The sequence below is a fragment of the Gallus gallus genome, assembly GCF_016699485.2.
Source record: "Gallus gallus isolate bGalGal1 chromosome W unlocalized genomic scaffold, bGalGal1.mat.broiler.GRCg7b W_unloc6, whole genome shotgun sequence".
NCBI lineage: Eukaryota > Metazoa > Chordata > Aves > Galliformes > Phasianidae > Gallus > Gallus gallus.
In genome coordinates this window covers 21,775-34,695 of record NW_024095980.1, presented here as the reverse complement: position 1 = coordinate 34,695, position 12,921 = coordinate 21,775, and the positions used below count along the sequence as shown (strand labels likewise).

Sequence of the window (12,921 nt, the reverse complement as noted above, 5' to 3'; positions counted from 1 at the left end):
CCTTTGACTCTGTCTCCCACGGTATTCTCCCAGAGAAGATGGCAGCCCATGGCTTGGGCAGGTGTACTCTGCCGGGTCAGAACCTGGCTGGATGGCCAGGCCCAGATAGTGGTGGTGAATGGAGTTCAATCCAGCTGGCGGTGGACGCTAGCGGTGTTCCCCAGGGGGTCAGCGTTTGGTCCGGTCCTGATTTATATTTTGATTGATGATCTGGACGAGGGGATTGAGCGCACCCTCAGCAAGTTTGCAGGCCACACCATGTTGGGAGGAAGGCTTGATCTGCCTGAGGGTAGGAAGGCCCTACACAGGGATCCGGATAGGCTGGATCGCTGGGCCGAGGCCAATTGCAGGAGCATCTACGAGACCAAACGCCGGGTCCTGCACTTTGGTCACAACAACCCCATGCAACGCAACAGGCTCGGGGCAGAGAGGCTGGAAAGCTGCGCGGAGGAAACGGATCTGGAGGCATTAGTCAACAGCCACCTGAACATGAGCCAGGAGCGTGCCCAGGGGCCCAAGAAGGCCAACGGCATCCTGGCTTGGATCAGAAATCATGTAGTCAGCAGGACTAGGGAGGTGATCATCCCTCTGTACTCGGCGCTGGTGAGGCTGCTCCTCGAGTACTGCGTTCAGCTTTGGGCTCCTCACTACAAGAAAGACGTTGAGGTTCTGGAGCGTGGCCAGAGGAGGGCAACAAAGCTGGTGAAGGGACTGGAGCACAAGACCTATGGGTAGCAGCTGAGGGAACTGGGATTGTTTCGTCCAGAGGAGGGGAGGCTCAGGGGAGAGAGGCCTTATCGCCTCTTTACAACTACCCGAAAGGTGCTTGTAGCGTGGTGGGGGTTGGCCGCTTCTCCCACGTAACCAGCGACGGGACAAGAGGTAACGGCCTTGCGCTGCGCCGGGGGGAGCTTCAGGTTGGATATTCAGAAAAACGTAACAAGTTGTCTTATTCCGCTTCTTCAAACGGTTTAATTCAGAGTCATTCACAGCTGCGATCGTCAGTCCCGCAAGCGGATCTACTGCTGACAAATCGAGATTCTCTGAGGAACGGCCGCACAATAATTTCATTTAGCAAGTTTCAAGTATTTAATTTTTAATGCAAATATTTATTAGCATTTTGAAACTCCCCCCACTCCAGTAAGCCTTGAATGCAATTGCAATTCAACAAAGACTCAAGCAAAGCCAGAGGCCTAACAAAGCGCGAGAGGTGATTACATGTAAAAGCCTTACGGTGCCTGTAGCTACTCCTCCTTCTGGTTACGGAACAATACTTCTTTTTTTTTTTTTTTTTTTTTTTTAATGTTTTGTTCATATTAAAAAAAGAGAAATGGAGAAGGGCAGCTGAGTCTCAAAGACAGCAGAAGCGCAACAATCGCCGACTCAAGTATCACAAAGTCTTTTCCATTTGGGAAAGTTTCCGAGGGAGAAATTATTTCTCTACGTCGCAAAATCCGCGACTGAAAAGAAAGCAGTGGCAAAACTCCGAGATTGCTTAAAAGCAGGCTGACGTGCTCCGGTCAGAAATCATGCGGGTGGAGTTTGTTCGGCCTCGCGACGGGGCCATACAACAGACGACAGCTGGAAGCATTCTTCCTACGTTATTCTTCTCTAATTCTACGCCTGCTGCTTGTCGATGCTGCTAGTACGCGATAAAACCCACGCCCTTTTATTTGGAAGCTGGGGGAAGACGGCAAGGCCTCAAACACACAGCACATCCTATATTGTCTTTGGGAGACGGAGACCCACCGTTTTAACTTGCAGAATCATTTCCATCAGTAAGACAAGCGAGACAGAGATGATATCCCCATGCTCCATCTTTATTGTGCAAATGCTGCTCAAAGCTTTTCATTACCCTCCATAGGCACCCACCAAAAACAATTATATGTCAACGGTGGCTAGGCTGACGGGCAACACGTGAAATCCATTCGGTGGCGATCCGTACGCGTGCAGCAACTCCTGCGGTGCAAACATCTTAGCCAGGAGGCCGGCCCAACTGACGGCCACCCAGAATACAGAGACGTGCGCGGTAGTCTGAAGGGGCTGAGGGTGGGTATCTCACAGCCATCCGGAATCCATTGGTCAGGCCCAGGTTAGCAGCACACTTCTCGCCATCAATCATCAAACGGCCAAGAAGCTGGAGAAGGAAATAACGTTACGTAACGGAGCATGCCACAGCACAGTGAAGAGTGGAGAGGGCAGGAAGCCAAGGAAGGCGAGCAGAGAACCAGCCACAGAACGCGGTTAACTAGTTCTTTGCCATTCAAGCGCTGCTCTTCAAATTACTGCCTTTCTGCAACTGACACGTTCCAAGCAAAGCTACAAAGTCCGATTACGCATAATGGGGGGAGGGACAGCTATGGGACTTGCCATCTTTTTTTTTCCTTTTCTTCCTAACCCCCTCCCCACCCCCAGCTAGAGAGTAACGGACTACAAATCGGGCACAGAAGCCAGATTGGTCTCGGGATTCCAGCCCCCCATTATATCTTCGGGCAACCTAAGTCTTTCTGGCAGACAAGAAAAACTCGATGTAGGCTTTGTGAGCCCACGCCAAAGCCATGGGACTTGACTTCTGTAGCTGAAAATGAAACATCCAGCACCCCTCAGCCAGCTCTCTCCTTCCTCGCCTCCGACCTGCTCAAAACCCCAAGCCCTCTTCTCCATATTAGAGCCATGACCACTGTCTGGAAACAGCGAGAACAGGCATCGGGCCATACTTCTGAACAGCACTGCATTTTGCACTACAAGTACGTACCCAGAAATGAGCATCGCTTTCTCTCACTTCCCTTAGTCAAAACGCTCAGCTCCGTTACAAGCTAGAGGCAAAAGATTATGGCGTCGGGAAAGCCCAAATAGCCTACTGTGCCTCTTTGCAACATCGAGAGGAAACGAGGCGACGGGACAAAGCCTACTAAATTACATACCACTTACATGGCACCGTTTAGTGTACAGAAAGCTTCCACGGTACTTACAGGTGCGCCACAATCTTCTGCTCCGGATAACCTCACAACGGCCTTCTGGGGAGCGGCTAGGAAAAAAGCGTAGGAGCTTGCGGTGAAATATCATGGAACGCAAGGCACTGGAGGAAGAGGACACGCTTAAAACGGGATTGGCTTCGGAGAAAGGCAATAGCTGAAGCAGATCGCTACGTCCCACTGAACGCGTATCCCAAACGCAAGACAAAACAGCAATTCTTCCTAAGTGATCTTTGAATTGGCAAAGCCCTCTCCCTTCTATGCACAAACCATGTTTTCACAGGCTCCTGCTGCTACGAGCACAGAGCGATTTTAAACCCAAACAAAAGCACCTCCATTTGCGCTTATTTCACTCTCATATTAAGACCCTGCTTAACCACTCAAGCGGCAAACGGTGGCTCACCATCCTTCAGTTATGGCCAAATATCGCCTTCCTATCCTACTTTTGACCAAGGCATTTTCAAAGAACCTGGGGTTATCCCGAAAGGAGGCCGTGTTAACTCTCCATCCTCAAGAACACCGCGGACTCCGGTGAAAGAACATTTTGGATTAGCGCGGTGAGGCTGGCATCAGACACTTCCAAATCGAGGCAAAGGTTATCGCCTTCGACACGTGAATACCACCGACCTGTAGGACACGGTCAACTAATTCTAATGGAACTAGCACGACTAGCAGCGACAAAGGGATTGATATCGCGCGCGACAAGCGTCCGCGGCTGCCACCAAGCGCTTCAGCGTCACAGGCCCGCCTCTACACACGCGCACACAACCACACGGTGGCGCTGGGAAGCCAGGCGAGCCAGACGGCACCAGCGACCCAGTATGCGCCACGGCAGCCCCGAGGCACCGAAGCAGCGCGGGGTTTTAGAGGAGGCGCTGTAGTAGCGAGCATCACCAGCCAGAAAGGCCCGTCCGCCCGCCCCGCCCCGCGGCAAGGTCGCCGCTCGCCCCGCCGCACTCGCCGGCACCGCAACGGGCGCTCGTTCCAGAGGGCCTGCGAGCGCGCTAGCGTGGGGGAGGGGTGGGACGGGAGGGCAAGGGAAGAATCGCGCGACGCACGACAAAGCCGCGGCTACCTCCTCGTCCACAACGGCTCCTCCTCGCGGATAACGTTGGCGGAGAACTCCTGGCGGGCGACTTTTCCCAAGAGAGCGGCGCCACCGCGCCAGGCGGCCGGCGACCTAACGATCCCGCCGGCCATGACGGCGCCCGCTCGCTACAACACTCCCTCAGCCCCAAACCTCCCCCGCTCGGCTCGGCTCGGCTCGGCTCGGCTCGGCTCCGCTCGGCTCGCCTCGGCTCGGCACGGCTCGGCCCTCGTCGGCGCTCATTGGGCCGACAGAGCCGTGCCGGCCGTTCTCGCGCCTCGGTTGGCTGTCTCGCCTGCCCTTTAAGCTTGTCCCCGCCCTGTAGGCGGCTCCGCTCCCGTCGGCTCGGTGCTTATCGGGGCTCAGGGACTTAGGCGCTGGGGGCTTTTTGGTGCCGATCCCTCCCGTCAAATGACCGTCAAATGTTGGCGGGGCAGGCCAGGAGTTTGCCATCTTTGGATGAAGGACGGGCAACTCGGGGAGAGTGCCAGGATGTTGCTAGCATGCGCAGGGAGAAAATTCGACAAGCCAAAGCCCAGCAAGACCTTAATCTGGCCGCCATTGTTCGAGATGATTAAAACAATGTTTTTACGAACGTATTAGTAGCAAGAGGAGGGCCAAGGAGAATCTCCCTTCTTTATTCGACGCGGTGGGGAACATCACCACCGAGGAGGAGGAAAAGGCTGAAGTTCTCAACGCCTTCTTCACTTCTGTCTTTAGCAGTGAGACCAGCTATTCTCAGGGTACTCAGCCCCTGAGCTGGAAGACGGGGCCGGGGAGCAGAATAAACGCCCCTCAATTCCCAGTGCCTTCTTTACTTCTGTCTGTTCTGACTGTTGCACCGGTGCTGGACGTGCCGTTACTATGAGCAACCCAAGGAGAACCAGACAGTATAGATATATATATATGTATGGACTCTGCAAAAACTTTTGTGCGCGCTTTTCCCTTGCTGTGTTTTCCTTCCGCCTGTGATCGACCGAGAAAGAGAACCTGCCCCCCCACCCCTGCTTCCAACCAGAATCGTGAAACATTGTCACACTGCGGTGGTAACCATCTCTGCATTCCTGTAACAAATCCTTGCTTTTCTTTTCTGTCTTTTCACTATTGCTTTCGTCATCCCGCCTCCCATCCCCAGGCCTAGCTAACCAAAACTTTCTACAATAAACCGGTTGGGCAAATATTTGTCTCCTTTCTGAGTTTTAATCTCACGTTGGGTATACGTATATAACGAACCGTCTTGCTACCGATACTTGGAGCCAGACAGATGCCCACCTCCAAGAAGGGTCTGATGGAGGATCTGGGGAACTACAGGCCTGTCAGCCTAACCTCAGTATCAGGGAAGGTCATGGAGGAGATCACCCGGAGTCAGATCACAGGGCGTGTGCGGGACAACCAGGGGACCGGGCCTAGCCAGCGCGGGTTCCTTAAAGACAGGTCCTGCTTGACCGACCCGATCTCCTTCTATGACCAGGTGACCCGACTAGTGGATGAGGCAAAGGCTGTGGATGTAGTCTACCTAGACTTCAGTGAAGCCTTTGACTCTGTCTCCCACGGTATTCTCCCAGAGAAGATGGCAGCCCATGGCTTGGGCAGGTGTACTCTGCCGGGTCAGAACCTGGCTGGATGGCCAGGCCCAGATAGTGGTGGTGAATGGAGTTCAATCCAGCTGGCGGTGGACGCTAGCGGTGTTCCCCAGGGGGTCAGCGTTTGGTCCGGTCCTGATTTATATTTTGATTGATGATCTGGACGAGGGGATTGAGCGCACCCTCAGCAAGTTTGCAGGCCACACCATGTTGGGAGGAAGGCTTGATCTGCCTGAGGGTAGGAAGGCCCTACACAGGGATCCGGATAGGCTGGATCGCTGGGCCGAGGCCAATTGCAGGAGCATCTACGAGACCAAACGCCGGGTCCTGCACTTTGGTCACAACAACCCCATGCAACGCAACAGGCTCGGGGCAGAGAGGCTGGAAAGCTGCGCGGAGGAAACGGATCTGGAGGCATTAGTCAACAGCCACCTGAACAGTGAGCCAGGAGCGTGCCCAGGGGCCCAAGAAGGCCAACGGCATCCTGGCTTGGATCAGAAATCATGTAGTCAGCAGGACTAGGGAGGTGATCATCCCTCTGTACTCGGCGCTGGTGAGGCCGCTCCTCGAGTACTGCGTTCAGCTTTGGGCTCCTCACTACAAGAAAGACGTTGAGGTTCTGGAGCGTGGCCAGAGGAGGGCAACAAAGCTGGTGAAGGGACTGGAGCACAAGACCTATGGGTAGCAGCTGAGGGAACTGGGATTGTTTCGTCCAGAGGAGGGGAGGCTCAGGGGAGAGAGGCCTTATCGCCTCTTTACAACTACCCGAAAGGTGGTTGTAGCGTGGTGGGGGTTGGCCGCTTCTCCCACGTAACCAGCGACGGGACAAGAGGTAACGGCCTTAAGCTTGCGCCGGGGGGAGCTTCAGGTTGGATATTCAGAAAAACGTAACAAGTTGTCTTATTCCGCTTCTTCAAACGGTTTAATTCAGAGTCATTCACAGCTGCGATCGTCAGTCCCGCAAGCGGATCTACTGCTGACAAATCGAGATTCTCTGAGGAACGGCCGCACAATAATTTCATTTAGCAAGTTTCAAGTATTTAATTTTTAATGCAAATATTTATTAGCATTTTGAAACTCCCCCACTCCAGTAAGCCTTGAATGCAATTGCAATTCAACAAAGACTCAAGCAAAGCCAGAGGCCTAACAAAGCGCGAGAGGTGATTACATGTAAAAGCCTTACGGTGCCTGTAGCTACTCCTCCTTCTGGTTACGGAACAATACTTCTTTTTTTTTTTTTTTTTTTTTTTTTAATGTTTTGTTCATATTAAAAAAAGAGAAATGGAGAAGGGCAGCTGAGTCTCAAAGACAGCAGAAGCGCAACAATCGCCGACTCAAGTATCACAAAGTCTTTTCCATTTGGGAAAGTTTCCGAGGGAGAAATTATTTCTCTACGTCGCAAAATCCGCGACTGAAAAGAAAGCAGTGGCAAAACTCCGAGATTGCTTAAAAGCAGGCTGACGTGCTCCGGTCAGAAATCATGCGGGTGGAGTTTGTTCGGCCTCGCGACGGGGCCATACAACAGACGACAGCTGGAAGCATTCTTCCTACGTTATTCTTCTCTAATTCTACGCCTGCTGCTTGTCGATGCTGCTAGTACGCGATAAAACCCACGCCCTTTTATTTGGAAGCTGGGGGAAGACGGCAAGGCCTCAAACACACAGCACATCCTATATTGTCTTTGGGAGACGGAGACCCACCGTTTTAACTTGCAGAATCATTTCCATCAGTAAGACAAGCGAGACAGAGATGATATCCCCATGCTCCATCTTTATTGTGCAAATGCTGCTCAAAGCTTTTCATTACCCTCCATAGGCACCCACCAAAAACAATTATATGTCAACGGTGGCTAGGCTGACGGGCAACACGTGAAATCCATTCGGTGGCGATCCGTACGCGTGCAGCAACTCCTGCGGTGCAAACATCTTAGCCAGGAGGCCGGCCCAACTGACGGCCACCCAGAATACAGAGACGTGCGCGGTAGTCTGAAGGGGCTGAGGGTGGGTATCTCACAGCCATCCGGAATCCATTGGTCAGGCCCAGGTTAGCAGCACACTTCTCGCCATCAATCATCAAACGGCCAAGAAGCTGGAGAAGGAAATAACGTTACGTAACGGAGCATGCCACAGCACAGTGAAGAGTGGAGAGGGCAGGAAGCCAAGGAAGGCGAGCAGAGAACCAGCCACAGAACGCGGTTAACTAGTTCTTTGCCATTCAAGCGCTGCTCTTCAAATTACTGCCTTTCTGCAACTGACACGTTCCAAGCAAAGCTACAAAGTCCGATTACGCATAATGGGGGGAGGGACAGCTATGGGACTTGCCATCTTTTTTTTTTCCTTTTCTTCCTAACCCCCTCCCCACCCCCAGCTAGAGAGTAACGGACTACAAATCGGGCACAGAAGCCAGATTGGTCTCGGGATTCCAGCCCCCCATTATATCTTCGGGCAACCTAAGTCTTTCTGGCAGACAAGAAAAACTCGATGTAGGCTTTGTGAGCCCACGCCAAAGCCATGGGACTTGACTTCTGTAGCTGAAAATGAAACATCCAGCACCCCTCAGCCAGCTCTCTCCTTCCTCGCCTCCGACCTGCTCAAAACCCCAAGCCCTCTTCTCCATATTAGAGCCATGACCACTGTCTGGAAACAGCGAGAACAGGCATCGGGCCATACTTCTGAACAGCACTGCATTTTGCACTACAAGTACGTACCCAGAAATGAGCATCGCTTTCTCTCACTTCCCTTAGTCAAAACGCTCAGCTCCGTTACAAGCTAGAGGCAAAAGATTATGGCGTCGGGAAAGCCCAAATAGCCTACTGTGCCTCTTTGCAACATCGAGAGGAAACGAGGCGACGGGACAAAGCCTACTAAATTACATACCACTTACTGGCACCGTTTAGTGTACAGAAAGCTTCCACGGTACTTACAGGTGCGCCACAATCTTCTGCTCCGGATAACCTCACAACGGCCTTCTGGGGAGCGGCTAGGAAAAAAGCGTAGGAGCTTGCGGTGAAATATCATGGAACGCAAGGCACTGGAGGAAGAGGACACGCTTAAAACGGGATTGGCTTCGGAGAAAGGCAATAGCTGAAGCAGATCGCTACGTCCCACTGAACGCGTATCCCAAACGCAAGACAAAACAGCAATTCTTCCTAAGTGATCTTTGAATTGGCAAAGCCCCCTCCCTTCTATGCACAAACCATGTTTTCACAGGCTCCTGCTGCTACGAGCACAGAGCGATTTTAAACCCAAACAAAACCACCTCCATTTGCGCTTATTTCACTCTCATATTAAGACCCTGCTTAACCACTCAAGCGGCAAACGGTGGCTCACCATCCTTCAGTTATGGCCAAATATCGCCTTCCTATCCTACTTTTGACCAAGGCATTTTCAAAGAACCTGGGGTTATCCCGAAAGGAGGCCGTGTTAACTCTCCATCCTCAAGAACACCGCGGACTCCGGTGAAAGAACATTTTGGATTAGCGCGGTGAGGCTGGCATCAGACACTTCCAAATCGAGGCAAAGGTTATCGCCTTCGACACGTGAATACCACCGACCTGTAGGACACGGTCAACTAATTCTAATGGAACTAGCACGACTAGCAGCGACAAAGGGATTGATATCGCGCGCGACAAGCGTCCGCGGCTGCCACCAAGCGCTTCAGCGTCACAGGCCCGCCTCTACACACGCGCACACAACCACACGGTGGCGCTGGGAAGCCAGGCGAGCCAGACGGCACCAGCGACCCAGTATGCGCCACGGCAGCCCCGAGGCACCGAAGCAGCGCGGGGTTTTAGAGGAGGCGCTGTAGTAGCGAGCATCACCAGCCAGAAAGGCCCGTCCGCCCGCCCCGCCCCGCGGCAAGGTCGCCGCTCGCCCCGCCGCACTCGCCGGCACCGCAACGGGCGCTCGTTCCAGAGGGCCTGCGAGCGCGCTAGCGTGGGGGAGGGGTGGGACGGGAGGGCAAGGGAAGAATCGCGCGACGCACGACAAAGCCGCGGCTACCTCCTCGTCCACAACGGCTCCTCCTCGCGGATAACGTTGGCGGAGAACTCCTGGCGGGCGACTTTTCCCAAGAGAGCGGCGCCACCGCGCCAGGCGGCCGGCGACCTAACGATCCCGCCGGCCATGACGGCGCCCGCTCGCTACAACACTCCCTCAGCCCCAAACCTCCCCCGCTCGGCTCGGCTCGGCTCCGCTCGGCTCGCCTCGGCTCGGCACGGCTCGGCCCTCGTCGGCGCTCATTGGGCCGACAGAGCCGTGCCGGCCGTTCTCGCGCCTCGGTTGGCTGTCTCGCCTGCCCTTTAAGCTTGTCCCCGCCCTGTAGGCGGCTCCGCTCCCGTCGGCTCGGTGCTTATCGGGGCTCAGGGACTTAGGCGCTGGGGGCTTTTTGGTGCCGATCCCTCCCGTCAAATGACCGTCAAATGTTGGCGGGGCAGGCCAGGAGTTTGCCATCTTTGGATGAAGGACGGGCAACTCGGGGAGAGTGCCAGGATGTTGCTAGCATGCGCAGGGAGAAAATTCGACAAGCCAAAGCCCAGCAAGACCTTAATCTGGCCGCCATTGTTCGAGATGATTAAAACAATGTTTTTACGAACGTATTAGTAGCAAGAGGAGGGCCAAGGAGAATCTCCCTTCTTTATTCGACGCGGTGGGGAACATCACCACCGAGGAGGAGGAAAAGGCTGAAGTTCTCAACGCCTTCTTCACTTCTGTCTTTAGCAGTGAGACCAGCTATTCTCAGGGTACTCAGCCCCCTGAAGCTGGAAGACGGGGCCGGGGAGCAGAATAAACGCCCCTCAATTCCCAGTGCCTTCTTTACTTCTGTCTGTTCTGACTGTTGCACCGGTGCTGGACGTGCCGTTACTATGAGCAACCCAAGGAGAACCAGACAGTATAGATATATATATATGTATGGACTCTGCAAAAACTTTTGTGCGCGCTTTTCCCTTGCTGTGTTTTCCTTCCGCCTGTGATCGACCGAGAAAGAGAACCTGCCCCCCCACCCCTGCTTCCAACCAGAATCGTGAAACATTGTCACACTGCGGTGGTAACCATCTCTGCATTCCTGTAACAAATCCTTGCTTTTCTTTTCTGTCTTTTCACTATTGCTTTCGTCATCCCGCCTCCCATCCCCAGGCCTAGCTAACCAAAACTTTCTACAATAAACCGGTTGGGCAAATATTTGTCTCCTTTCTGAGTTTTAATCTCACGTTGGGTATACGTATATAACGAACCGTCTTGCTACCGATACTTGGAGCCAGACAGATGCCCACCTCCAAGAAGGGTCTGATGGAGGATCTGGGGAACTACAGGCCTGTCAGCCTAACCTCAGTATCAGGGAAGGTCATGGAGGAGATCACCCGGAGTCAGATCACAGGGCGTGTGCGGGACAACCAGGGGACCGGGCCTAGCCAGCGCGGGTTCCTTAAAGACAGGTCCTGCTTGACCGACCCGATCTCCTTCTATGACCAGGTGACCCGACTAGTGGATGAGGCAAAGGCTGTGGATGTAGTCTACCTAGACTTCAGTGAAGCCTTTGACTCTGTCTCCCACGGTATTCTCCCAGAGAAGATGGCAGCCCATGGCTTGGGCAGGTGTACTCTGCCGGGTCAGAACCTGGCTGGATGGCCAGGCCCAGATAGTGGTGGTGAATGGAGTTCAATCCAGCTGGCGGTGGACGCTAGCGGTGTTCCCCAGGGGGTCAGCGTTTGGTCCGGTCCTGATTTATATTTTGATTGATGATCTGGACGAGGGGATTGAGCGCACCCTCAGCAAGTTTGCAGGCCACACCATGTTGGGAGGAAGGCTTGATCTGCCTGAGGGTAGGAAGGCCCTACACAGGGATCCGGATAGGCTGGATCGCTGGGCCGAGGCCAATTGCAGGAGCATCTACGAGACCAAACGCCGGGTCCTGCACTTTGGTCACAACAACCCCATGCAACGCAACAGGCTCGGGGCAGAGAGGCTGGAAAGCTGCGCGGAGGAAACGGATCTGGAGGCATTAGTCAACAGCCACCTGAACATGAGCCAGGAGCGTGCCCAGGGGCCCAAGAAGGCCAACGGCATCCTGGCTTGGATCAGAAATCATGTAGTCAGCAGGACTAGGGAGGTGATCATCCCTCTGTACTCGGCGCTGGTGAGGCTGCTCCTCGAGTACTGCGTTCAGCTTTGGGCTCCTCACTACAAGAAAGACGTTGAGGTTCTGGAGCGTGGCCAGAGGAGGGCAACAAAGCTGGTGAAGGGACTGGAGCACAAGACCTATGGGTAGCAGCTGAGGGAACTGGGATTGTTTCGTCCAGAGGAGGGGAGGCTCAGGGGAGAGAGGCCTTATCGCCTCTTTACAACTACCCGAAAGGTGGTTGTAGCGTGGTGGGGGTTGGCCGCTTCTCCCACGTAACCAGCGACGGGACAAGAGGTAACGGCCTTGCGCTGCGCCGGGGGGAGCTTCAGGTTGGATATTCAGAAAAACGTAACAAGTTGTCTTATTCCGCTTCTTCAAACGGTTTAATTCAGAGTCATTCACAGCTGCGATCGTCAGTCCCGCAAGCGGATCTACTGCTGACAAATCGAGATTCTCTGAGGAACGGCCGCACAATAATTTCATTTAGCAAGTTTCAAGTATTTAATTTTTAATGCAAATATTTAGTTAGCATTTTGAAACTCCCCCACTCCAGTAAGCCTTGAATGCAATTGCAATTCAACAAAGACTCAAGCAAAGCCAGAGGCCTAACAAAGCGCGAGAGGTGATTACATGTAAAAGCCTTACGGTGCCTGTAGCTACTCCTCCTTCTGGTTACGGAACAATACTTCTTTTTTTTTTTTTTTTTTTTTTTTTAATGTTTTGTTCATATTAAAAAAAGAGAAATGGAGAAGGGCAGCTGAGTCTCAAAGACAGCAGAAGCGCAACAATCGCCGACTCAAGTATCACAAAGTCTTTTCCATTTGGGAAAGTTTCCGAGGGAGAAATTATTTCTCTACGTCGCAAAATCCGCGACTGAAAAGAAAGCAGTGGCAAAACTCCGAGATTGCTTAAAAGCAGGCTGACGTGCTCCGGTCAGAAATCATGCGGGTGGAGTTTGTTCGGCCTCGCGACGGGGCCATACAACAGACGACAGCTGGAAGCATTCTTCCTACGTTATTCTTCTCTAATTCTACGCCTGCTGCTTGTCGATGCTGCTAGTACGCGATAAAACCCACGCCCTTTTATTTGGAAGCTGGGGGAAGACGGCAAGGCCTCAAACACACAGCACATCCTATATTGTCTTTGGGAGACGGAG

At 53.3% G+C, this 12,921-nt stretch overlaps 2 protein-coding genes and 2 pseudogenes across 4 annotated transcripts; 2 read left to right on the top strand and 2 right to left on the bottom strand.

Annotated features, from left to right (window-relative positions):
• The first annotated feature begins 48 nt into the window (after positions 1 to 48).
• Positions 49 to 1,363, top strand: LOC121108842. Its single transcript, XM_040656979.1, has one exon. The coding sequence runs from the start codon at positions 49 to 51 to the stop codon at positions 733 to 735; it is 687 nt and encodes a 228-aa protein (XP_040512913.1). The 3' UTR covers positions 736 to 1,363.
• Positions 1,364 to 1,799: 436 nt separating this feature from the next.
• LOC121108834 lies at positions 1,800 to 4,231 on the bottom strand (annotated as a pseudogene). The gene is made up of 3 exons (XR_005843477.2): positions 4,051 to 4,231; positions 2,973 to 3,079; positions 1,800 to 2,137 (listed from the first exon to the last, which is right to left on the bottom strand). The product of XR_005843477.2 is annotated as a histidine triad nucleotide-binding protein 1-like (transcript).
• A 3,164-nt stretch (positions 4,232 to 7,395) lies between these two features.
• LOC121108833 lies at positions 7,396 to 9,827 on the bottom strand (annotated as a pseudogene). The gene is made up of 3 exons (XR_005843476.2): positions 9,647 to 9,827; positions 8,569 to 8,675; positions 7,396 to 7,733 (listed from the first exon to the last, which is right to left on the bottom strand). The product of XR_005843476.2 is annotated as a histidine triad nucleotide-binding protein 1-like (transcript).
• A 1,011-nt stretch (positions 9,828 to 10,838) lies between these two features.
• LOC121108832 lies at positions 10,839 to 12,830 on the top strand. The gene has a single exon (XM_040656973.1). It carries the CDS (start codon positions 11,226 to 11,228, stop codon positions 11,910 to 11,912), a length of 687 nt encoding a protein of 228 aa, XP_040512907.1. The 5' UTR covers positions 10,839 to 11,225; the 3' UTR covers positions 11,913 to 12,830.
• The last annotated feature ends 91 nt before the right edge of the window (positions 12,831 to 12,921 follow it).